The 27,667-nt window shown below is 41.1% G+C and overlaps 1 protein-coding gene across 1 annotated transcript; it reads left to right on the top strand.

Annotated features, from left to right (window-relative positions):
* LOC132866477 (CMRF35-like molecule 5) lies at positions 1-27,667 on the top strand. Its single transcript, XM_060899266.1, has 7 exons — positions 1-114; positions 19,941-20,264; positions 21,747-21,845; positions 21,982-22,032; positions 24,298-24,396; positions 24,791-24,822; positions 24,905-27,667. The coding sequence occupies exons 1-7, from the start codon at positions 75-77 to the stop codon at positions 25,049-25,051; spliced, it is 792 nt and encodes a 263-aa protein (XP_060755249.1). The 5' UTR covers positions 1-74; the 3' UTR covers positions 25,052-27,667.

Genomic DNA, 27,667 nt, shown 5'->3' with positions numbered 1-27,667 from the left:
GAGACAGTGAGGGAGCGTGAGAGAACATTTTTATTTTTATTTTCTGAGCAGGAGTTTGTGAGTCTGGACTGAGAATGAAGATCCTCCTCATCTTCACCTTCTGCCTGATGATCGGTGAGTAAAAGCACTTTGAAATAATCAGCAGTATCAGGGTCACATTAAAGCTTTGCACTGATGGACATTTAGTTCAGAACTTTTATCGATCGCTTCCAGTGTTTTAAAGTAGTGAAGTTCTCAGGGCTGCTGGACTTCCTGGTTATCTTCAAAAGCACACAGAGGAGGTTCGGGTTCACTGACTGCATGAGGAAACGTCTGTGTTCAAGTGACCTGCACATGGGAACATTATCTCTACTTATATTCAGTGTAGAACTGACTTTGAAGAGTTTTTGTATCTGTATATTAGCTGAACAACAGTCAGTATCTTCACTTTATCTGTTTAAAGATCAGGGCTACTGCTTTATCAGTGCAGACGCCTGTCACGTCATCTCTCTTGTTCCTGTTCTTGAGCACAAAATGTGAGTTTTGTATTTTCTATTGAGTACAGCTGAGAGCAGATAGCCCTGGTGTATGAAACGTATGATTAAGATGAGTGTTTCTCAGCCCTGGACTTCCTGGTTATCTTCAAAAGCACACAGAGGAGGGCTGTGGCCCTTTAGTGGGCTGCGAAGTGCCATCTAGTGGGCTGCAATTTTTTTTTTTTAAGTGAAAGCTCATTTTTACTCGGGTACAATTTCTGGGTTGCATCCGATGTAATATCTGCCTCATTAGATATGCAAGAAATGAAGTGATCGTCAGCAAAACTCACTGTTCACAAAGTGTTACTATCACTGGGGTGCTTTGTCAGTCTTTAAAATCCCCTACGCTTGTGTTGTTTTGGGCTGCTCAAATCGAACAAACCATACAACTGATAACATTTCTTCCGGGTTCCCCATAAAGTTGTAAAAAAAGGGTGAAAGTGCAAAGGATTTTACCAAAAGACGTGATGAGAAATATGGCTCTTGAAACTTTCACTGCGATCAAATGGAGCCGAGCCGAAGAACGCTTGAGGTTGCAGTGATTGCTTTGTGAAAGGTTTGTAATTCCTCTGATTTATTTCGTTTGGTTTTGCAAATCACTTTTCTCACCATTTTCCATTATATCGTGATGTTTTGAAGCTCAGGAGATGCTTCAGTCCTCGGATGTGTTTTTTGTTTACTGTTTGATCGTCATCACTATATTGTAAACTAACGTGTATTTAATATGCGTAATATCCAGGTCTTTAAAGGTGTTTCTGTGGACCTTTGTGAATTATTTACCTGGAAGAGAAGAGCAGGGAGGGGCGGCACGGTGGTGTAGTGGTTAGCGCTGTCGCCTCACAGCAAGAAGGTCCGGGTTCGAGCCCCGGGGCCGGCGAGGGCCTTTCTGTGCGGAGTTTGCATGTTCTCCCCGTGTCTGCGTGGGTTTCCTCCGGGTGCTCCAGTTTCCCCCACAGTCCAAAGACATGCAGGTTAGGTTAACTGGTGACTCTAAATTGACCGTAGGTGTGAGTGTGAATGGTTGTCTGTGTCTATGTGTCAGCCCTGTGATGACCTGGCGACTTGTCCAGGGTGTACCCCGCCTTTCACCCGTAGTCAGCTGGGATAGGCTCCAGCTTGCCTGCGACCCTGTAGAAGGATAAAGCGGCTAGAGATAATGAGATGAGGTGAGAAGAGCAGGGAGGATTGAGAATTGAGGGGCTATGGTTTGTTTTCACCCGATACTAAAACTTGTAGCGTCCTAGCAACCATTGTGAATACGCCTACAAAGCCCAGAAATTCCTCCTTACCTGGGCAAAAACGATACAGGATTTATCTTGTAGTGTCCTGAGCCCCAGATCTTTAACCCAGCCACATATAAAAAGTTGTTCTCCTCCAGACTCTTCCAGGTTTCCATCTGTGTGTCCGTGTAGAACAATGTCTGCAGCACCAGGTAGTTTGAGATGTCCGGGAACTCAACGGATGGATACTTTTCCAACTCGTAGGAAAAATCCTTCTTCCTTAGCGTGTAAGGATCTAATCCCATTGAACAGTTTCTATACCCACTTCTTTTGAGTGAATGTATTGGTTTTAATAACTTGCTTGCTTGCTGAACACAAACATGGCAATAAGTTCTTGTGTTAATGGACCAGACTCCACTTTTGGATCATTAATCCCTTTTGACTGAGAATGACCTGCATGCATGGGTTTGGCTTCTGTCACATCCATACAGTTTTAAATACAACACCTACAGTTAAAAACAGTTTGTTTTAATTGCATTTATTTAATTCCTGGGCTCCTATCTGTAACAGGGAGTGATGTTGCATCCCACTACAGTATGTTTCCTTCCTGATTTTATGTTCCTAACTGTAGTGTGGATGTGGGGAATCCGGCTCGCTTGCTTAGCCACTTGCATGGATTTCGCAATGCTGCTGGATTCTACCAGGTCTATGAGTCAGGAGACACACACAGCGTTGGTCTGAACAAAGTCACATCTTCATATGAAAATAGTGGTCATCACTGTCATGGTGTACAAAATGCCATCTTCACTCAATAACAAGCAAAACAGTGGGTGTTTCTCAAAGTCAAGGATGTTTCCTTGGTACGGTAGGACGGGTCCTTCCAAGTCGGATTCTTCAGAGGCCAGGAAAGAGTCCTTCCTAACCTCCAGAGAACACATAATGGAACAGTCAAGTGAGTGTGCAGGTGTGTGGCTGCTTCCTCTGTTAAGTTGTTGGCAGTTTGCAATCTTAGTACATTAAAGAAAGAAAATTATTATTGTACTTGCAAGACCAGTCATTCTGAGAATTATGAGAACACCCTTCATCATGGATTGTGTCCCAGGGGCTAAACTGCAGACTATTTAATACCAACCCACATTTTGCCACTTTAGCAAGATCCTTTGCATACATGCCAACCTTTTCACAAGAAAAAGAGGTAGATTTTACTCGCGCACGGTACCGTTGCACAAATTGGCAATTTCAAATTTTGGCGGACAATTGTAGATGTTGCTACTAATTCACTTTAAACAAAGCATAAAACACAACTAAACATAAATAGGAATCAAATAAGTACATTTTATTTCAGAGATTTGATCATCTGATCTAATGTAATGCTTTATATGTTGCAGATTTAGCATTTATCACAAGTTTTTCATTTTCACATTTCACAAGTTTTTCATTTCATTTTCATTGCATTTTATTCTTGCCAACAAAGTCCGTCACTTTCTTAACTGCATCCCCTCCAATACACATGCTCATGTGTGTTGTTTTTGTATGATCACATGAGTACTGTTTCGCAATATTGCTATCTGGACACAGTTTTGGTAATAATTTTGTGAAATGATCACTCAGAGTCAAAGGCAGGTTATGTTCCATTAAAAATCCCGTAAATAAAACTTCAGCGTGTGTTGCGCCTGTAGTTTTGCTGTTTGGTAGGAACATAAATTTTGATGTGTTACTCACTGCTCTGGAGTTACTTTTATGCTTTTCTGTTCCAATATGCCGAGTTAGGTCATTATATCCGCCATGTGAGATTGCGAAATCTACTCGACAATGCTCACAGAAAGCATGGTTTTCTCCTTTGCGTGATGCTTTTATAAAGGGATGACTATCTGTCCACTTTGTCTTAAACTTATTCTGATATCTAGTTTGTGACTTTTTCTTCTCTGGTGTAGCCATATTCCACGTTTTATCCTTACTAGAATCTAAGCAATTTTATCACGAACACACCACATGCACACTGCCAACAAAACCGGAAATAGAGAAGTGAGCAAACGGCACTGAACGAATAAATGGTTGGTCTTGCGCATTTCCGGTATTCGTGATGCCAAAATAATGCATAAAGCACGTTCAGAACTTAGTGTGGGATTTTTTTTCTGAGAAATCTAAAAAACGTTGACATTATGTACAAAAGCAGTAGGTGTTGACAGAAGTTAAAAACCGGTAGTTTACCGCACAAATCGGTAGTGTTGGTGTGTCTGCCTTTGTTTTTTCTGCATATTCCCTGCACTCAAAAAGTGCTCTTCCCCACAGGAAAAAAAGAAAAGAAAAAATGCCCAGACTGATGGTTCCCTGCTAATAATACACCACAGTTTAGGCCTGTGTGCCCTACATGCAGTCGTGTTTGTGTGCATCACTGAAAAGGCCCCGCTTTGACAAATCAACTAAATCAGTTTATTTACATCTCATTTTTAACAATAGACATTGTTGCAAAGCAGCTTAACAGAAAAAAAAGACTTTAAACAGATGAACTAATTGTATCCCTAATAAATGTATCCCTGATGATCAAGCCTGAGCTGACAGTGGTGAGGAAAAACTCCCTCAGACACTATGAGGAAGAAACCTTCAGGGGAACCAGACTCAAAGGGAACCCATCCTCATTTGGGTGATAACAGATCACAAGACTACAAGAAGACAGAGTCATCTATATCCCCCGCCCTATATACAAACTATATACCAAGTTTCAAGATATTATTTATCACATTTTTCAAGTTCTGCTGCAGAAAACCAACCCGACCTCCTTACACTGACCTCAGCAGCCCATGGCATAAACCCACCAGACCTTTGGTCCAGCTGAGCTAAAAATTTAAATTTCTCACATTTCTTCGTATCAAAAGGCACATATACATTACTTAATCAGCACATCAGTGGCGGCTGGTAGTCTTTCAAACAGGGGAGGCTGGTCGGTTACGACATTTCCAGATTTTAAAAGAAAAAACACATCAATTTTGCCCATACTCTTGCCTCTGATCTGGCTGATTGTTGGCAGGGTCACAAACTGTGAAATAACAGGTTCTTTTGGCCCATTAGCCTACTGTCCAATATACATGATGGTGGTGTTGGGGGGGGGTATATTTTAACATTTTATATTTTAAAATTGTGGCATGTTGTTTAAAAACTGATCATTATTGAAAGCAGCTCTTTGTCAGGAACCTCAGCAGTAACAGCAGAGTGTTCTGGAATAGGCACAAGCACTGACCTTGGGGAGCCAAACATAGAGCTGGGGGCCACACATTTCATTCAATGACACTTTCCCTATATTTTACTTATTTTGACTGAGAAATGTTTTATTGACAATTTTGATAACCCTTCACTTTTAATCCAGGTCTGTAGTGTGAAATGTTCTCGGCTGTGTTTTTGTTTAAAAATGTTTTCCAAATTGTAGCTGTGTTTAATTCATATCCAGAAAAATATATATTCCAATATAATATACTCAGCATAAACATTTTAAATAGATTCTATATTTTTGGTCCATCCATGACATATTACTAAAGTAGCCTATTTACTGTTGTTGATGTGGGTCACTTGCTGTTAGCCAATTCACTTTCTCGTACCAGGAGAGCTGAAAGGAATGAGTATTATTCCCTACCTTTTTCACCAAGTCAGTTTGAGGCGTTGGTCTACCCTGCTCTTTAATTTTAATTTTTTCCTCGAAAGGAAGACTGGCAAATGGCTTCACCAAAATTAAATCAGCAATGCTTGGCATCCGTGCGCAGCTTTCTTGCTAGCTGACTAGCCCCTTCAAGTTCAAGTTCAGTCACTCAAATAAACGAGATTTCTGGAACTAAGATAGCAAACTTGACAACACTATATTTACACTTTATTTACAATGAAAATATATACAAACTAAAAAAGCTGGTAGAAACCATATGTAATGAATGAAATTGAAATGTAAGCTGATCTCTTACAATACACCACAGCACTTGCGAATCCGCATGGGACTGAACTGAAATTCACCACTGCCTGTCTATATTTGAAACGAGCTGTCAATCAAAGAAAATATCCGGCCGCTTTCACCAATCACCAGTCTCCTCGCGGAAACTGCCATGTCCCTCCCATGTGAGGCTCGGAGTCCGTAGGTGGGCATTTTCGCAGTATTTGTCCAATAACCGTCTTGCATTTTGATATTGAAAAGCGCATAGCTCCCAAATGCCATTGAAGTGCACTGAGTCTGCGCTGCATCGCGCTGTCACAAGGGGGAAAAACTCACGCACACATTAAAGTTATAAGGGCATTTTTAGAGGAGGCTCAGCCTCCCTCGTTGTCTTAGAGCAATCGCCCGTGCAGCACATATACCAACTTTCAAGACCAAACCACTCATAGCTTTTAAGTTCTGCTCCGGAAACAAAACCTACCCCTAAGACTAACCTGAGAGACTAAGTTTGAAATTGTTTCCATGGAAACATGAAAAATTAAAATTTCTCAAATTTCTTAGTATGAAAAGGCACATCTACATCACCTGTATCATAACATATCATAACATGTATACCTAGTTTCAAATCTGTATCATGAATAGTTTTGGATATATGCTCTGGAAACAAACAAAAACTCTTACAAACTAAAGGCCCGGTCCCACTGCACTTACGGATGCAAAGAGGATGTAAAACGTAAAAAAATCTTTGCCATCCGTTGGAAAACGCTATGCATCCGTTGTGTACTCATTGCATACGTGCTTCATACGCTCTATCCATCGAGCATCCGTCCACTGTGATTTCATCCGCGCAAAAAGTTTTGAGCTGCACAAAACTTTTAGAACGGATGAACTTTCCGCCGTGTACGATGTAAATCCGCGACATATACGAGCAACAAACGTTCTATGTCCGTTATCATCCGTTAAACGTCTGCTGTATCCTCTCTGCATCCTCTGGGCATCCTCGCAACTCGCATCCACTGCAGCTGAAAACGGAAAGAGGGAGGAAAGATAAGGTACATGAAACGTCTATTCATCGTTAGTAGCATGGAAATAGAAAGGATGTAAGCGTATGCATCTCGTATATAAAGTATTCAAAACGGACAAAGCGTTTATATCTGGGATGTATCTCATATATTTAGGATGTCTGGAGTATGTCTAGAGTATGTAGAAGAACACCTAGCGCAGTGAACAGTCTGCATCCGATATACATCCGCGCAACATCCCCTTTGTTTCCGTTAGGCGTACGTGATGCATCCCCTTCATCCGCTATGCATCCACTCTTTCTGCTATGCGTCCGCTTTTCAGTTATCACCGGTAACCCCTTCGGAGCTGTCATCCACTTCCATCCGCTTTCATCCGCTAGGCTTCCTATGAACATGCGTTTAACATCCCCGCTATATACTACCCATGTCTGTTCTTTTCCGTTCTGTTTTCGCAAATTTTCGCCAATTTTGTCCATTTCTGGAGCGAATGAAAACGGATAGAGCCACCCCCGAAATTTTGCTCGTCCGCTGTGTCCTTTTTGCATACGTTTTGTGTCCATCGGCCAGTGGGACCGGGCCTTAAGTCAAAATCTATATTTTATGTAAAAATGTGAAAAATACTTTTAAAAAAATCCAAAATAGCAAAAGGCACCAGTTCACATGTTGCTTGATATGCATACAAAGTTTCATGAAGATATCTTCTGTAGTTTTAAAGATATGGCCCGGAAACGAAAACGTGACCGGACGGAGAGTCGGATGGAACCCGTTTCTATATCCCCCGCCAAATTTCATTTGGGTGAGGGATAATAAATAACTCACTTCAATAAGTGGGTCCAATATGATGAAAAAGTGCAATTGTGCAATCAGGAAATTCATGAAGATTTGAGTGTAAAACTGTTCATGATGACTGCAGTCCTTTTTTTTTTTTAAATCCTTTATTTAGCCAGGATTGTCCCATTGAGACTAAGTGTCTCTTCTGCCAGGGAGTCCTGGTCAAAATGGCAGCCAACAAAAAGTTCCAGATGCAGACAAACACATTAACACATAATAAAGAAAATAAACTTACATAAAACACAGTGGCAGCTAAAAGTTTTGTGGAGTAACTCTAAAAGCAATGACATTCCTTAGTGTATACGGTACAGTATTAATTGCTCTCCTAAAAATCTCTATTGAAGGCAGCGAGTCCATACTCAATGTATTCTGCAACTCATTCCAGAGATGTGGAGCAAAAAAAGAAAAGCCTGTTTTCCCTAATTCAGTACGAGGGGTGAAAGACTGTAGTAATAACTTGTGTGAGGAACGTGTACTATATGAAGAAGTGCAAAGAGTCAGAAGATTACAGATATAATGGGGAAGTTTGCCCAACAATGCCTTAGCAATAAAAAGTAACGTGCAATTTCCGTCTTAAATACAAAGATGGCCATTGCACTTTAGAGTATAGATCACAGTGGTGAGTTCTTGAGGGGGCCCCTGTTACAAACCGCAATGCAGAATGATAAACTGCATCCAGCTTCTTGAGGAAACATAAAGGTGCATGCATATAAATTGTATCACCATAATCCAACACTGAGAGAAAAGTACTCTGGACCAGCCTTTTTCTTGTTAAAAATGAGAAGCATTTTTTTAAATGAAAATAAAAACCGACCTTGGGTCTTAGCTTTCTTAAAAGATTATTGATATGTACTTCAAATGTGAGCTTTTGGTCAAGCCAAATGCCAAGATATTTGTAGGACGTAACCCTCTCCAAGAAGGTACCATCAAGTGTTGTTAAGTTACCATCAGGACATGATCTTGACCGTGTGAAAATCATATACTTAGTTTTATTTATGTTTAATGCTAATTTTAACTGCAACAATGCATTTTGAATGGATATGAAGACAGTTTGTAAAGAATCCAGGGCGTCTTGCACTGAGGAACCAACAGGGTATAAGATGGTATCATCAGCATACAGATGTACTTTGGCTGGATTTAGGCCTTTATCTATATCATTAATATACAAAGAAAACAGGATTGGGCCGAGAACTGACCCTTGAGGGACACCTGCTTTTATGGTAAGTAAGGGTGACTGATAGTTCTATGGCAACACACTGTGTCCTGCCTACTAAATAATTAGAAAACCATTGTAACACTGGATTACTAAAACCTACTGCCTTTAGTCTATGCAACAGTATTTTAAAGTCAACTGTATCAAACGCCTTGGATAGGTCAACAAAAAGTGCACAACAGGATTTTTTAGTGTTTAAGGCAGAAATAAAATCATTTAAACAGATGTTACAGCAGTTATAATGCTATGACCTTGTCTGAAGCCTGATTGAGTTGAATTTAATATATTATTTTCAGCTAAGTAGTGTTTTATTTGATCACTGACAAGAGATTCAAACACTTTAGCTAAAGTTGACAACCTAGAAATGGGCCGGTAGTTATCTAAGATAGACGGGTCACCCCCTTTTAAAAGTGGTAGTACTTGAGCCGACTTCCAAGATTCTGGGATAGACCCACTTGTTAAACTAAGGTTAAAAATAGCAGCAATGGCATCAGAAGTTAAAAGTGCAGCAGTTTTATAAAAGAATGGTTCAATTTGATCAGGACCTGCTGATTTTTTACAATCCAAGTTTGTCAATGCCTTGCGTACCTGTAAGGTGGAGATATGAGTAAAATGAAAAGGACAAATGTTAGATGAAGTACATATGTGGTCAGTGTTTGTTACAGCAGTACTGGTCTGAGTCATAACCCCTGCATTTATAAAATGTTCATTAAAAGCATTCACAATGTTTTGTTTCCCTATAATTCCCCCCTTGCTACATGTAAGAGAGTTTGGAAGTTTGGTGGCGTAATTGTACCTTCAGTAGATTTGATCAGCTTCCAAAACTTTTTAGGATCATTTAAATTTTCATTTATCATTTCAAGGTAATAACCACTTTTTGCGTTCTTCACTAATCTTGTGCAGCGGTTTCTAAGAGTCCTGTAGTCCAACCACAGCTTGGGGTCATTATGTTTCTTAGCATTTGCCCAAGCCCTGTCCCTTTCTCTAATGGCCACAGCAATGTCATCTTTAAACCAAGGATTGTTTTTACCACTTATTCTAAAAGATCTCATTGGGGCATGTTTGTTAATTAAAGAAAGAAAAGTTGATTTTAAAAAGTCCCAAACCTGTTCAACATCAGTCATATTGCACACATAATGCAAATCACTATGAAAAACATCGTGCAGGAAAGCCTGTTCATTGAAATGTTTGTAGTCCTGTTTGAAGACATATCTTGGAATAGTTTTTGGAGGCTTACAATTCCTGACACAAGCAATTGTGCAATGGTCACTGATATCATTACAAAATATACCAACAACAGTATATTTATGCGGGGTGTTTGTAAGAATGACGTCTAACAGAGTCGACTTGTTCATGTCCTTTGTATTAATGCCAGTGGGCACATGCGTTAATTGCGTGAGGTGGGGCGTGTCACAAATGTCCTTAAGTGCGTTTGATGTTGTGGACAACCAGTCCCAGTTTAAATCTCCCAGCAGTAGACACTCGTTGTCAGTGAATTTTTGCAGCACTTCCGACAGTGCGGTTGCAGCCACAGCTGAAGCAGATGGTGGACAATAACACCCGATTACTGTAAGACCGGCGCTGTTTAGCATAATAAGTTTTACTGCCGACAATTCAAAAAATCTCGGTCTTGTGATTGACTCGATGAAGGAGCAGTCCAGTGATGTTTTGGTGTAGATTGCAACGCCCCCTCCTCTTTTCAAGCGATCCGACCGGAAGATGGTGTAGCCATCAATGTGTATCATTTGATTTGTGATTGAAGAATTTAGCCATGTCTCTGTTAAAACCATAATGTCACAGTCAGTAGACTTTGCCCATAGACGCACAGGCTCTATTTTGTTAATTAGACTGCGCACGTTTGTGTGAATAACACACAGCCCATTGGAGTTTTTGAGGTCGATTGGAGTCTCAAGTTCAGTTTGACCAGGGCCTGGGTTAGGGTGGATATTACCTGACAGCAGTAGCAGAATAAACATCCAGGCTTTCACAGCCAGCGGGCAATCCTGCCGGGATTTTCGAGCCGCAGGTGTTGTCAACCGCAGGGGAGAAAGTCTGGACACCCGTACTCCCTGTGATATTTGAGCCTCGCACTCCGAAAAAGTCCATCAGAGAGGTGAAAGATGAAAACCGACCATGTACAGCATCGTAATTGTCCTTGCAGGAGTATTCCAAAAGTCCAGGCCATCATCAGCGTTGATGTCAGCCCCTGATTTGAAAGTCGGGACGAACGCCAACAGGTAGAACAGACTAATCCACATAGTTATATTGCTGGTTTACAATAAACTCTTCAGTGAATTCTGTGCATCAACTGTAACGGAATGGTTTAAAGTAGCGAGCGAGCGCGAGCAAACACAAGTTATTTAACACGTTATACACATTGAGAACTGAGACAGGGACAAAACAAACACCTGTGCTGCCATCTTGACTACATGAATGACCCTAAAGTTATCCTAAAGTTATCATGGCGATTGTCATCTTCAGCCATCAAAGCAAAACTAAGTGTCCAGAGCATCTTCCAAGTGTAACTTTAGACTGTCCATATGGGGGCCGTCCTCCACAGGAGCAATGTGATGAGACTCCAGCCAGAAGTAGGGCATCAGAAGTACACTTGACGGAATTTATCTTGCCAGATGCTGATGAAATTCGCTCAACTGTCATGAGATCGCCTTCTAAATCCTGTAGTTTGGATCCTGTGCCTACCGTGTTGTTAAAGGAATGCATTGATGTTTTGCTTCCTATTATAATGTCTATCATCAACAGTTCTCTGGCCTCTGGATCTGTTCCTAATGCCTTCAAGTCTGCTTTGGTTACTCCCTGCATTAAGAAGCCGAAATTGGATGCTAACATACTGAATAACTATAGACCTATCTCCAATTTACGTTTTCTCTCGAAAGTTCTTGAATGCGCTGTTCTTCCTCAACTGCTGTCCTGTCTGTATGAGAATAATCTGTATCCTGAATTTCAATCTGCTTATCATTCTTGCCATAGTACCGAAACTGCACTACTCCGCGTACAAAATGATCTTCTTAGAATTCTGGATGAGGGCAATGAGGCATTCCTGATTTTGCTAGACTTTTCAGCTGCATTTGATACGATCGATCATTGTCTACTTCTCCAACGTCTTGAAAAGCATTTTGGGTTCTCTGGCACTGTTATCTCTTGGTTTCATTCTTATCTTAACAATCGGACTCAGTGCGTCAAGATTGATAGTTTCTTATCACCCAACTATCTACTGGAATCTGGCGTCCCACAGGGTTCTGTTCTTGGACCAATCTTATTCTGCCTTTACGTTGCACCATTGGAAGACATATTTACATCTCATGGAATATCGTCTATGATGCATGCTGATGATACACAACTGTATTGTGTTATCCAGAAGCATCAGCAAGACTCTGCACAATCTACTCTTGAGAACTGCATATGTGATATCAAATCCTGGTGTTCTGCTAACAAGCTTGTTTTGAATGATTGCAAAACTGAACTCTTGCATATTCACTCAAAGTTTGCCCGGTCACTCTCTACCTTACCTGGAATTGCTGTCGGCGATAAAATTATAGCACCCAAGCCTGAGGCCCGCAACCTTGGTGTTGTCTTCAATCACAATCTATCTCTAAAGGGTCAGATTACTAATTGTTGCAAAGCGTCTTTTATGGCTTTGAGTAACATTGCTAAGATTCGACGATATCTGGATCAAGACCAAGCTGAAAAGTTGGTCCATGCTTTTGTCACCTCTAGAGTGGACCACTGTAACAGCCTTTTGTATGGCTTACCTGTTTATGAGATCAACAAGCTTCAACGGGTCCTGAATGCTGCTGCCAGATTTGTCGCAAGACCAAAGCCTGATGATAATATCCAAGATATTCTGAGGAGGTTACACTGGCTTCCAGTTCAAGATCGAATAATCTACAAGATCCTGTTAATGACGTATAAAATACGTAATGGCCTTGCACCTCAATACCTAACTTGTCTCTTGAATGATTACTCTACATCTCGATGTCTGAGGTCCACTACGAAGAATCTCTTGGCTGTTCCACGCACATACACAAAAACTTATGAAGATCATGCTTTCTCTGTAATAGCACCGAAGCTCTGGAATGCTTTCCCTGCTGAGCTTAAAGACTCTCCTTCAATAGATAGTTTTAAATCTAAGTTAAAGACATTTTTGTTTAAGTGATTAACCACCATGATTATTATTTTTTTATTAGCTATTCGTACCATTTTTTTAGTAGTTTTTATGATTCTTACTGTAAAAAGCATTGAGATTTCTATGTGAATATGCATTTTTAGGAAATTTATTATTATTATTATTATTATTATTATTATTATTATTAACTAGGGCATCAGAAGGATCAGGCAGGTCCGAACAGCATGAGAGGTCAGCATGAATTATATCTCACGATTGGGGTGTAACTCGACAGAGAAACAGACACAGAGGGAGAGAGAGAGAGAGAGACAGACAGAAAACACAGGTTATTTGGTTACCCATTGTCACCTAATGGTTAAGAACAGTATGTGCCTTGTATGCGCACATAGGATTGTGGGTGATTTAAGAAAGCCGAGGATCCGCAGATGCATCCTTGAAAAATCCTCTGAAATTAGGATGCGGTCCTTGGTAGAAATCAAAGTATCCAATACATCAGAAGAGTCCTTTGGTGCGATTCGATGATGTGGTATTCATGAAATGCAACATTTAAAGGACACATCCTGGACATTGAGAAACACCGACCAACAAAGTTGGTGCTAACTTCATATAACTTTTGGATAGCAACAACACCACAAGTTGTGTACCAAACACACACACACACACACACACACACACATAGAGCTTCTGGCAATCCTCCTTCTGTCAAAGCCCCTCTTAAAACATGTCTGAATCCATGTTGTCTTGCTCCTAAAACAACACCAGAGTCACTCCTGAATAACGCTTTCAAAACCTCTGACAAGTTCACGTGAACACTTCAGCCAGTACATGTCAAAACTTTTTTCTCCAAAACAACCAGGCACATGAACAGTCAAGCTTGCCAGCATGTGTAAAAGTGTGCGAGGGAGTTTTATGCATTGCTATAACACTGTGTATGGTCAGTCTTCACCAGTGAGCTCTTGTTTAAAAGCTAAAAACTTCTACAATTGGTTCATGTGGGTGTCAATCAAATAAGACTGACCTGTAAATATTTATTCAGTGATTTCTTAAGCGTAGCCAATGTAGAACATGCCATTTTCAAATGTGTGTCACATTACTAAATTTCAGAGTGTTTGAAAAACAATGCATTTTGAACATTACGTCTGTGACTCAAGGGCGGCACGGTGGTGTAGTGGTTATCACTGTCGCCGCACAGCAAGAAGGTTCTGGGTTTGAGCCCCGTGGCCAGCGAGGGCCTTTCTGTGCGGAGTTTGCATGTTCTCCCCGTGTCCGCGTGGGTTTCCTCCGGGTGCTCCGGTTTCCCCCACAGTCCAAAGACATGCAGGTTAGGTTGACTGGTGACTCTAAATTGACCGTAGGTGTGAATGTGAGTGTGAATGGTTGTGTGTCTCTGTGTGTCACCCTGTGATGACCTGGTGACTCGTCCAGGGTGAACCCAGCCTCTCACCCAGAGCCGGTTCAGACCTCCATGGGGCCCTAGGCAAAATTCTGCTAAGGGGCCCTCTTAACTGAACCCCAAAATGTTCACCAGTCGCACCTGACACCCAGTGCTTCCACTCATCCCCCCTTTAGACATATTGCACTAGTGTCGCCACCTGTTGTTCTAACTCCAAATAAATACAGACCAAATCAGACCAAATCAAATCGAAGTAAATGTGTAACAAATTACTCACCATTAAAAATGTCCCTTTCTGCACTTTCTGGATGCAAAATCATCAATAATATCGTCATATGATATAACACATATTGCTTGTGTGTTCAGGAATACCCTCATGCTGCTTCAGAATGGAGTTGGTATTTGACTAGTCATTAACACCTTCTCCTATTATTTTGTGTTTTTTTTGTGGAAAAGAGCTTAAAGCAAAAACAATACACAGCATTGTTTTTCACTGAGTATGAAAACTAGCTTCTGGTAATCTTTTCACCATTTGACAGCCGTCTCTGTAATAATCCTGGATGGAACCCTCTTCTGGACTTGTCTTTGGGGTAAGAAAAATCTACTCCTGGCTTGAATGGACCTCTGCGCACTAACTCAGTCTGCATACAGTCCGTTAAGACTGGGGGCCAGTCTGCTGGATCATTTGGTGGAGCAGAGACTGTTGCTTTAGGGTCTGAGCTGGCTTCTGATGCTTGCTGTGCACACGTGGTTGTGTGAATAGTGGCCGACGCTGCCTGTTCTTCCCCTGTGTCTGTACTTGACAACGGTGGCTGTACTGGACCTGTGCTGCTGCTTGTACTGGCTGAGGCAGCTGCATATGACTCATCTGTGCTGGTTGAAGGTGGCTCATCTGTGCCTGTCCTATCTGGTTCTGTCCCTCCACTGGCTGACTGGCTGGACTCTGTGCTGCTTGTTAGAAACTTAAGCATAGCACCTGTAAAATATAGATAAGGCTACTATTAATTCAGCTCCATCAAATTGGCTGCACTTGTTTTACCTTCAGATACTGTACTTAAAATGTAGGTGATTTAGATTATTATGTAGCCTATTTAGCACCATTGTCATAATATTTCACGAGTTTTATTTATTCAATAATATCTGCATCTATATTTGCCTGTGGGCTATCCAAGCAAACAAAATTCAATCTTAGTAAATATTTATCCATTACTTTCCATTTTGTATAAGTGCAGTTGTAACTACACTCAGAACGATTGATATAACACTTAAATTGTAGAAGCCAGCAAGACGCACACGGAGACCGTCCGGGGTTCAGGCAGGACTCACCGCCCTGTTATGTAGGTCAAACACCGACTAGCCCCGTCCCTCCCACTCTCCCACCCAGAGAGGAGAGTTACCTGACTGCTGTTCCCACTGTTCATTTTCATGCAGTTTCTTTTTCCTTTTTTCACTCCCCGAGGGATAACTCCGCTTCATCTTGCTAGGTTGATGCACATGCAGGCTTTCGTCTAAACCGGGGAACAGGGGCGCTGCGCCCTCTTACTCTCGGCGTGCGCCCTCTTACTGAAATGCCAATTGAACCCCAAGTCACACTCAGGCCATGCACTTGTATGCTACTGCACAACATGCAATCTTTCTCCAAACGATCGTTTCTCCGTGAAAACATCCCAGCAACACCACGTGACAATATGTCTGATCATCAAATACGTTATAATTACTCCAAAAATATTCCATTCATAGTAGATACACCGCCAGACAGTGCAAAAACAATCTGAATTGGCGTTTTCCAGACTGAGGCGCCATGTTGTTTGTTTACTTGTCGCGGCTGCTCTCGCGAGATTTGACATAGACAAGGTCAGCTGACTTGTAGAGCGAGATTTCTCGAGACTGAATGATCTTTCACCCACCGGCGCGGAAGCTTTTGACAGAAGTAGTTCGCGAGTTGTTTTTGTTGACACTTGGGCATTTAAAGATGTCATCCCGCAGCACGAAACGGAAGAAAGCCAAAGACTGTCCGGGACAACCATAGCTCTTTTAAATCTACCATGATGAATTATTACTTTTCTGTTTTCAATAATGATGATTGCAATGACTCTCGCACTTTTAAATCTATATGTCTGAAATGTAATTCAGTCCATAGTCTTGCACGTCCCGTCTTATGTTGTCTGGAGACTACTTTGTTTATAATATAGGTGGGTTTTTTTTGTTTTGTTTTGTTAAATACCTTGGGCCTACAGTAATTGGCTAACGATGTTGTGGTTATCCTGCCATCACTCACTCACTATCTGTTTATGTCAATGTTTCCACCAAAGTGGGTTTGATGGCACATGCTATTTATTCTTTCCCTCCACAAATCGCGATTGGCAACATCTCTGGTATCTAGTCCAGATAACTTAAGATCTTCTCGCAACACCTCTTGCCAGCTCTTTCGTGGCCTTCCATGTGTCCTACGTCCATGCACCTGGAGGGAACAGATCTTCTTGGTCCAAGACACACTCCACTGGACATGGCCAAACCATCTAAGACGGTTCCACCTGAGGACGAGATCAAGATCTTTTATGTTTAGCCTCAGGCGGAGGTCATGTGTACTGATGTTATTTGTAGGCTTGATAGCACACATCCAACAGAGCATGGCCCTCTTATTCCTCTGGAGACATGCCAGGTCAGATTTTTTCAAGGGCCAGCTTTTACAAGCATAAAGCAAGGCCCCCCTAACACAGCTATCGTAGACTTTGCCACGGGTGTGCAGGGACAGACTCTTAGCGCAGAGTATCGTCATCAGCTCCCTGAACTTTCCCCAGGCAGCTCTGACTCTGGTTATTGTGGCAGCCTCACAGCCACCACCCGCAGACATGCTGTCTCCCAGATAGCAAAAATAATCGACAACTGCAAGCTGATGGTCATCGACTGTCAAGGAGTCAAGTGGTCTGCCATTGATGGGATGGACTTTACCAAGACATCTCTTGCACTTGAAAGAGGGATTTAGCCTTAATCTACCACTACACTTCTTGTGAATCCAGTGGGCACAGCCAGTGCAGTGGATGGAATTAACACCAACCCCCTTCCTGCACACACCACAAGGATGTTCACCAGAGTCCTTCAGTGTTTCCAGGTTTGGTCCGGAGATCATGATATTAGTCTTCTGCATGTTAACACGGAGGCCTCTTGACTCCATTCCAGCTTTCCAAGAACTCAATTTCTGCTCTAGTCCCTCTAAGGAATCTGATGCAAGTACAAGGTTGTCAGCATACAGCAGCTCCCAAGGGCACCCAGAACGAAAATCACGAGACAAGGCCTAAAGAACAATGATGAACAACAGAGGACTCAATACTGAGCCCTGGTGGACCCCGACTTGGACATCAAAACTGTCACTGAAGGAGTTGTCAACCCTGCTGTACATTTATATATATATATATATATATATATATATATATATATATATATATATATACACACACACACACATACATACACACAGTTAGGTCCATATATATTTGGACACACACAAATTTTGTTTTTTTACCTGTTTACTGAAAGATATTCAAGTTATAGTTATATAATGGACATGGATATAAAGTGCAGACTTTCAGCTTTCATTTGAGGGTATCCACATTATAATTGGATGAAGGGTTTAGGAGTTTCAGCTCCTTAACATGTGCCACCCTGTTTTTAAAGGGACCAAAATTAATTGGACAATTGACTCAAAGGCTATTTCATGGGCAGATGTGGGCAATTCCTTCGTTATGTCATTCGCAATTAAGCAGATAAAAGGCCTGGAGTTGATTTGAGGTGTGGTGCTTGCATTTGGAAGATTTTGCTGTGAAGAAAACATGCGGTCAAAGGAGCTCTCCATGCAGGTGAAACAAGCCATCCTTAAGCTGCGAAAACAGAAAAATCCCATCCGAGAAATTGCTACAATATCAGGAGTGGCAAAATCTACAGTTTGGTACATCCTGAGAAAGAAAGAAAGCACTGGTGAACTCATCAATGCAAAAAGACCTGGATGCCCACAGAAGACAACAGTGGTGGATGATCGCAGAATAATTTCCAAGGTGAAGAGAAACCCCTTCACAACAGCCAACCAAGTGAACAACACTCTCCAGGAGGTAGGTGTATCAATATCCAAATCTACCATAAAGAGAAGACTGCATGAAAGTAAATACAGAGGGTTCACTGCACGGTGCAAGCCACTCATAAGCCTCAAGAATAAAAAGGCTAGATTGGACTTTGCTAAAAACATCTAAAAAAGCCAGCACAGTTCTGGAAGAACATTCTTTGGACAGATGAAACCAAGATCAACCTCAACCAGAATGATGGAAAGAAAAAAGTATGGCGAAGGCGTGGTACAGCTCATGATCCAAAGCATACCACATCATCTGTAAAACACGGCGGAGGCAGTGTGATGGTTTGGGCATGCATGGCTGCCAGTGGCACTGGGTCACTAGTGTTTATTGATGATGTGACACAGGACAGAAGCAGCCGGATGAATTCTGAGGTATTCAGAGACATACTGTGTGCTCAAATCCAGCCAAATGCAGCCAAACTGATTGATCGGCGTTTCATAATACAGATGGACAATGACCCAAAACATAAAGCCAAAGCAACCCAGGAGTTTATTAAAGCAAAGAAGTGGAATATTCTTGAATGGCCAAGTCAGTCACCTGATCTCAACCCAATTGAGCAGCATTTCACTTGTTAAAGACTAAACTTCAGACAGAAAGGCCCACAAACAAACAGCAACTGAAAACCGCTGCAGTAAAGGCCTGGCAGAGCATTAAAAAGGAGGAAACACAACGTCTGGTGATGTCCATGAGTTCAAGACTTCAGGCAGTCATTGCCAACAAAGGGTTTTCAACCAAGTATTAGAAATGAACATTTTATTTACAATTATTTAATTTGTCCAATTACTTTTGAGCCCCTGAAATGAAGGGATTGTGTTTAAAAATGCTTTAGTTCCTCACATTTTTATGCAATCATTTTGTTCAACCCACTGAATTAAAGCTGAAAGTCTGAACTTCAACTGCATCTGAATTGTTTTGTTCAAAATTCATTGTGGTAATGTACAGAACCAAAATTAGAAAAATGTTGTCTCATCTCATCTCATTATCTGTAGCCACTTTATCCTGTTCTACAGGGTCGCAGGCAAGCTGGAGCCTATCCCAGCTGACTACGGGTGAAAGGCGGGGTGCACCCTGGACAAGTCGCCAGGTCATCACAGGGCTTAGAAAAATGTTGTCTCTGTCCAAATATTTATGGACCGAACTGTAGTGGATGGGAATGTTATGGTGCAAATGACCTGTAGGTGGAATCAGAGGCTTTAAGTAGCAGAGCAGGGAAGGTTTGTTATGTCGATGTAGAGTGCAGAAGTTCCTGTGTGCTTGTGTTTTGAGCTGACTTACGTTCACTAAAAAGAAGTTACTACAACCTGTTGTCTGCGTGTCCTTCACTGACAAGGATATTACAGTTTGTTAAATGAATTTCCATTCTGCCAGTGGAATGGAACGCCAGTGTACTGGTATAAAGGGTTAATAATGTACTGGTACAAAGGGTTAACAATGTACTGGTATAAAGGGTTAATAATGTACTGGTATAAAAGGTTAATATTCTGGGATACTGAGCTTCATTTTGGTTTTGTATGTTGCACCGTGGTCCTGAATCTTATTTCATTCCACTGTATATTATTCTCCAGCTGATGATACTGATGCTGTAACTACAATAACTGGATACAGAGGAAGATCAGTTCAGATTCAATGCCCCTATGAACCTGGATATGAAGAGAACAAAAAGTTTCTCTGCAGAGGTGAATGTCCCTATGTGGGGTATAATGACATTCCTGTTGAGTCTGGATCTCCTGCTAAAGACCCCAGATTCTCTCTGTATGACGACACAACAACCAAAATCTTCACCATCACCATCACTGATCTGAGACCAGAGGATGAAGGCACTTACTGGTGTGTGATAGAGCGGCCAGGGACAAATATTTACACAGAGCTTCGACTGCTGGTTGAAACAGGTGAGTGTGACACAGAGGAGACTAAAAACCCTCACACATTAATTCACTGATGATGAACATTGACTGAAGCAGATGATTAAAGCACCATGTACAGTGTAGAACGGGTCTCATTTGAGAATTACACACTGTAGGAATTTAGGCTCAATTTAAGGGAATTTCATGAGAACACAAAAAATTGACACGACTTCATCTGACCATCTGTCCACTGAATTAGTTTAATCAGTATATTGTAACAATACTGCAGTGAAATTCTTTTTACTGCACTGTTTAGTTGAAAGCTAGACAGCAGAAACACAGTTAGCGACCTGGATGTAAGCAAAATAATATGAAGTCATGAATTTTTATAATAGAAGTAGGATTTATTTCTAACAGCTATAACTGTCAGTAATGGTGCTGAGAGTCAAAACTCTAACCGAACTACAAACATGGCTTCCAAAGACTACAACGCCCAAAGTTCACAGCGATTAACTTTGGGCAATGCTACTTAAGCCTCTCTCTCACTCACCTTCAGTGCGAAGTATTGTTCTGTGTTTAACCATAAACATAGACCCAGCCCTCCCTCCCTCCCTCCAGTTTCTTTGCTACATTTACCTGTTTCACTCTCTAGTCTGTTCTCTACTATTCTGTTTGCTGATTGACCGACCCCTGCCTGCTTTCTGCAATACAACACGTTTTTATTCCATGGAAAAAAGTGGCCCATATCTATAATAATAAAACATATTTAAAAAATATATATCTCATATTAAAAATATTTCACTTTATTCAGTTTAACACCCTGCTGTTTATTTGAACACAACTGTCGAGAGCAGGACAGTGTCTGGGCTGTAAAACTTTATGTTGAAGTGAGGAGCTCAGGATTGCCTGGATGCCAGGATGTCTGGACTTCTGGTATATGATCACACCACTCAGAACATGAAGCATGGCTGATCTTCTGTGTGTCTGAGTTTGGCCTTGGAACAGAAAGAATCTGCTGGTTAAAGAGTCTTCATTTCATAAAATAAACATTTGACATGGCGAGGTTTGATCCGACAACGCCAATTTAATCAACAGTTTATGAAACCCAGTCACATCATACTGATAACTTGAAAAGATGTGATTCCAAAACTAATCCATAAATGAAGTCAACTAAGACTGGCCATGCCAACAGGACAAAAGTAATGGCATCCTATTACAGTAGGTAGAATTAGTGAGCCAACACACTGCAAAGGCTGCATTGAATTATGAGAAGATTTAATGCACACTGCGTAGAAGACACACTTTCTCTGTCATTTATTCTTTTCAGCTTTGTGTTTTATAAAGTTTTTGACCATGGTTAGAAGAGCATGCTTAATAAGTTATGCTTGATTGGCATTTATCAACATATGCAGACAAAAAACTGCATTATCCAATCTTCTGTAAATCTGATGAGCATTTTTATTTTAGCTTGTCCATGAGAACATTTACAGTCATCTATAATGAGTGAATCTGTTTCTATTCTCTCAGCTGATCCTGCCATCACTACTGTCTTCCACACTACACACACCACTTCAACACATGCCATGAGTCCACCCGTAAATGCAGAGACCACACATTCAACAAGAGGTATGAAACTTTTGCCTGAACTCTTTTATTAAATTTCTCTCACATCATTCATTAAGTTTTGGACTTTTTGCCTGAACTCTTCTTTATTACATTTCTGTCATGTCATTCATTAAGTCTCACTTTTCTTTTATTCCAGCTAAACCATTAATTGATGCTACTCACCCAGTGAGCGCTCCCTCAGATCAGGGTATGGAGAACACCAAATATTTTATTTGAGCTTTTATTTAAAATCTTCTACATGAGAGAGAGAGAACACGGATCAAACCACCACAGGACAGATTACTTTTTTCAGCAAATCAATTTAATGATGTTACTCACCAAAACATCCCACTCCCCTCCCCTGGTACATACACCCTCCATCCACACTGGAAGGGAGGCTAAGATCAGATAAAATCTCTGTCCTGCTCAGCACTTCAGCTTTATAAAATATTCTTTTCTCCTCGAAAAATTACATGTACAACCCCAATTCCAAAAAAATTGGGACAAAGTACAAATTGTAAATAAAAATGGAATGCGATAATTTACTAATCTCAAAAACTGATATTGTATTCACAATAGAACATAGACAACAAATTAAATGTCGAAAGTGAGACATTTTGAAATTTCATGCCAAATATTGGCTCATTTGAAATTTCATGACAGCAACACATCTCAAAAAAGTTGGGACGGGGCAATAAGAGGCTGGAAAAGTTAAAGTTACAAAAAAGGAACAGCTGGAGGACCAAATTGCAACTCATTAGGTCAATTGGCAATAGGTCATTAACATGACTGGGTATAAAAAGAGCATCTTGGAGTGGCAGCGGCTCTCAGAAGTAAAGATGGGAAGAGGATCACCAATCCCCCTAATTCTGCGCCAACAAATAGTGGAGCAATATCAGAAAGGAGTTCGACAGTGTAAAATTGCAAAGAGTTTGAACATATCATCATCTACAGTGCATAATATCATTAAAAGATTCAGAGAATCTGGAAGAATCTCTGTGCGTAAGGGTCAAGGCCGGAAAACCATACTGGGTGCCCGTGATCTTCAGGCCCTTAGACGGCACTGCATCACATACAGGCATGCTTCTGTATTGGAAATCACAAAATGGGCTCAGGAATATTTCCAGAGAACATTATCTGTGAACGCAATTCACCGTGCCATCCGCCGTCGCCAGCTAAAACTCTATAGTTCAAAGAAGAAGCTGTATCTAAACATGATCCAGAAGTGCAGACGTCTTCTCTGGGCCAAGGCTCATTTAAAATGGACGGTGGCAAAGTGGAAAACTGTTCTGTGGTCAGACGAATCAAAATTTGAAGTTCTTTATGGAAATCAGGGACGCCGTGTCATTCGGACTAAAGAGGAGAAGGACAACCCAAGTTGTTATCAGTGCTCAGTTCAGAAGCCTGCATCTCTGATGGTATGGGGTTGCATTAGTGCGTGTGGCATGGGCAGCTTGCACATCTGGAAAGACACCATCAATGCTGAAAGGTATATCCAGGTTCTAGAGCAACATATGCTCCCATCCAGATGACGTCTCTTTCAGGGAAGACCTTGCATTTTCCAACATGACAATGCCAAACCACATACTGCATCAATTACAGCATCATGGCTGTGTAGAAGAAGGGTCCGGGTACTGAACTGGCCAGCCTGCAGTCCAGATCTTTCACCCATAGAAAACATTTGGCGCATCATAAACCGGAAGATACGACAAAAAAGACCTAAGACAGTTGAGCAACTAGAATCCTACATTAGACAAGAATGGGTTAACATTCCTATCCCTAAACTTGAGCAACTTGTCTCCTCAGTCCCCAGACGTTTACAGACTGTTGTAAAGAGAAAAGGGGATGTCTCACAGTGGTAAACATGGCCTTGTCCCAACTTTTTGAGATGTGTTGTTGTCATGAAACTTAATCACCTAATTTTTCTCTTTAAATGATACATTTTCTCAGTTTAAACATTTGATATGTCATCTATGTTCTATTCTGAATAAAATATGGAATTTTGACACTTCCACATCATTGCATTCCATTTTTATTTACAATTTGTTCTTTTTCCCAACTTTTTTGGAATCGGGGTTGTATATTTGATGTTAACAGTGGAAGATAAATGCCGTGTGTCCATGGTGTTTATTAACCCACTCAGTTGAACATGATGGCTGCAGTTTGCATGTTCATTTTAACAGGAAATACAGATTTCACAAAGCACTTCATATTTCTCTAACCACAGGGTTCAAGTTGCTCTCATACTTTACTTCTCTCATTATTAATGGCTTATTCATCATATAAAAACATTCTTTATGGTAAAATTTATAGAAATTTGTATAAATCGAGTGGCAGGTTGTCCAGTCCCACATGTCCCTTCTTCTACACTCCTCCACTACACACTCCACATGTTTCCTGTGACATGACCATTATCACTTTTATGTGGTTTAAACGTTGATGTTTCTGTGTCACACATTTATGTCCTGTACAGAGAATCCAGGTATAGCGGAGTACGTCATGATCAGTACAGGCGCAGTGTTGTTCGCTGTTGGTGTGATTATAGCAATCTACTGCAAAAGAAAGCATCAAGGTAAAACCCACTTTCAATGTCTGTCTCTGGTTAATTTATGGTGTTTTAACCTCATGATGCTTTACTTTCATTTCTGTCAGGACTTAGCCCTGCTAGTACTTTTTTTTTTAGCTGCTTATTCAGAAAGTAATGAGGCAATGACACAATGCCTTCTCCCCGTAAAATAAAAGGGATTTTTGTGAAGAACATTTAAAGGTTCACCCAGTACATCTGTACACACCTGTAAATGAAAGCTGACAGTCAGATTTATAATCTCAGTGCTTCATTTCAAATCTAATACAGTGAAGAACACAATCGAAAGAACAACAAATGTCACTGTTTTAATACTTAGGGATTGCACTGTTTATTTATTTCAATTAAATTAAATGCTGATGACCTTCTCGTCTCTCTTCAGGCTCTGAAACAGTGAGACAATCTCCCAGAGAGGTACAGGCCAATGATCTGATTCAGGTATTACTTTCACAAACACTTTACTTACAAACAGTTTAACAATTGTTTTCCATTTCAGACAAACGGAGATTATGAAAATGACCAAAATGTACTTCCTCTCCAAGCAAGAGAAAGCGCCAAACCTGAATCTGTCTATCAGAGTCTCGATCCAACTACCAGGCAATCCGACTCAGTCTACCAGGGTCTGAGCTTCACTCATAACTAATAAGATTCAGTCTGCAAGAGTGCAGTGTGGGAAATAAGGCCAGACTGGTGGACATTGACCGGTAATTTTTGCATTTGCCTGTCTGTATTTCAAAAGCATCAAACCGGATGGCCCATGAAAAATTGTAAAGATATGGATCTAATCTACTTCTAATTTTCTTCCAAATGATACACTTGGCGAATACATGATGTCGTAACACAGCCTGTGAAACGGGAGCTCCCGTGCGCCCGAATTTAAAAATTCATAACTCGGCCACCAATGGCCCTAGACCTGACAAAATTTACAGGCACATCCCTCTCCTTGAGCCCTTTCAAACCAGCCAGGCATGGCCCACTCTAATCATGGCTCGGCCCACTATTCACCACGGAGTCCCGGAAAAACTTTAACACGAGCCCTGGCTCGAGCCAGCCTTTAGAAATTCATAACCTGGCCACTGATGGTCCTAGTCACATCAAACTTTACAGGCACCTCCCTCTCCCAGAGTGGCACACTAAATATGACAATAATAATGCACCATATCTAGTGCCTTTCTCACACTCAAGGTCGCTTTACAGTTGGGGGGGGGAGAGAAAGTCCACCAAAAGAGGGTCATGATGTAATTCCAATGGAGTAGCGACCACAGTCCCACCAAAAGGTGCAGAAAGATAAATCCCACACTGCCTGCACAGCCGCTGGGCAACATCACTCAGAACACCGCACCATGGATCCACAAAGTGAGCACAAAAGCACCACCACACAGAGCGCCGGTACGTCCCAAACCACCTGCACAGCCACCAAGACATCACCAGGCAACATCGCTTGGAACACAGCACCAAGCACAAAAGCTCCACCACACAGAGTGCTGGATAACCCTGATGTTAAAAAGACCAACGAGCTCACTGCAATCTACAGCGAGGAGCACAGGCGTCACCCACTGTGAACCAAGGCCTGAAGGGAACTGACGTCAAAACTGGATCCAGAGCTACACCACAACCAGTGGACAAAACACTTAAACAAAAAACAAACATCAACTTACACAAACAGAAAAATGAAAAACAAAAGAAAAATGAAAAGCTCCGGTGAGATGCGGCAGCCAAAACGCGCATGGCGTACTCTCAACCAGAAACCGGAGTTCAGTTTACATGAAACTTTGCAGTACAGTATTATGTTCAGTGCCAAACTGCCAATGAATGGTTATGTTATTGTTATGTGCATTTTTTTTTTTCATTCATAAGAATATTAGTCATATGCTTTGGAGGGTGTAGATTTATATTCTAATAGAGTTTTTATTTTCTTCTATTTTCTAAGTTCTAGTCCAGCAGATTTTAGTCTGAATGCCAAATGATATGACTGTGTCTGTCACGTTGCAGCCACTTACAGATGTAATTGTAGAGGAGAGCGGGGATCAAAGAGCAACGAAGCCAAATTAAGAGACGTGAATTGTGGTCGGGGACAGGTGAGGGTTGGTCGATCAGCAAAGTGGACAACGTAGACAAGGCAGGAAGAATAAACAAGGAAAGATAGCGAGAATCTGAAGACCAGTAGGCAGTCAGGAAAACAAGGCTCGGTATGCACTGGAGAACACAGAACAATACTTCACAGTGAGTGCTTGTGTGAGAGGGGTTTAAATAGCGTGGTACTGATTAACGATGAGCTTCAGCTGTGCTCAATACTCCGGTGACAGGGGGCACTGTGGCTCATGGGTGTTGTAGTCTTGAGCGGCAATGTTTTTAGTTTGTTCGGTGTTGTCGTTCTCACTACTGACACTGACCGTGTCTAGTTTTGAATCATTTTAAAAGTCATTTTATTACAAAGTTACTTGGAATCTTGTATCAAAATTTTAACTATTATGTAAGAATCATTGTATTGTTAATGACTACATGTCTTATAGACTTATTATAAACATAGTATAAAATAGTCATTGTTGACATAATGTTTCATGAGTGTTATTATAGTACCAGTTAGTGTAGTTAGTATAGTGACAAGATCAGTAAGTTGTAACCAACTGGAACATCCTTGGGCCCCCCAGTGTCATGCTCTGCTCCGGACATCCACTCCGGAGATTACGAATCATGCCAGTGCCGATCTGAATCCGGAACGGGAATTCCTTCATGCCTGCATTCACTTCCTGGTTTTCTCTGCTGTTATAAATACGCCGTTCTCAGACAGGAACTTTGCCAGAACGTCTCGCTTTGCTTCTAGCTGTTTCTGTGCCTCTGTTATGTTTCATGGTTGTTTGCTCAAGCTCATTTTTCTATTTCATGGTTTTTTGCACTAGGGTTTTTTTCTTGTTTTTGGTTTCTTGTCCTAGCATTTTTTGTACTTGCCTGTTTCGTGTTTTTGTCTAGTTTTCTGTCTCTTGTTATCTAGATTATTTTTGCCATTTGTTTTTGTCCTGTTTGTTTATCCTTGTGCCACGCCCTTTTCCCTGGATTAAAACTCTCTATTTATTTGATTACCGTCTGTGTTCTGCTCTTGGATTCTACTCACCTCATCTCACCTCCCATAGCACCCAGACTTTTTTCTAGACATGGAACTGACCTGTGTGCTACTGTTTTCTTGGGTAGAACTTTACACATGTTTTTCTTTAACTTTTGACATTTTCTTGTAAATTATATTCAGTTTGTCGTGTAATTA

This window comes from Neoarius graeffei, chromosome 18, assembly GCF_027579695.1.
Source record: "Neoarius graeffei isolate fNeoGra1 chromosome 18, fNeoGra1.pri, whole genome shotgun sequence".
In the NCBI taxonomy this organism is placed as follows: Eukaryota; Metazoa; Chordata; class Actinopteri; order Siluriformes; family Ariidae; genus Neoarius; species Neoarius graeffei.
The sequence above is the reverse complement of the archived record's forward strand: the minus strand, read 5'-3'. Positions and strand labels throughout refer to the sequence as shown.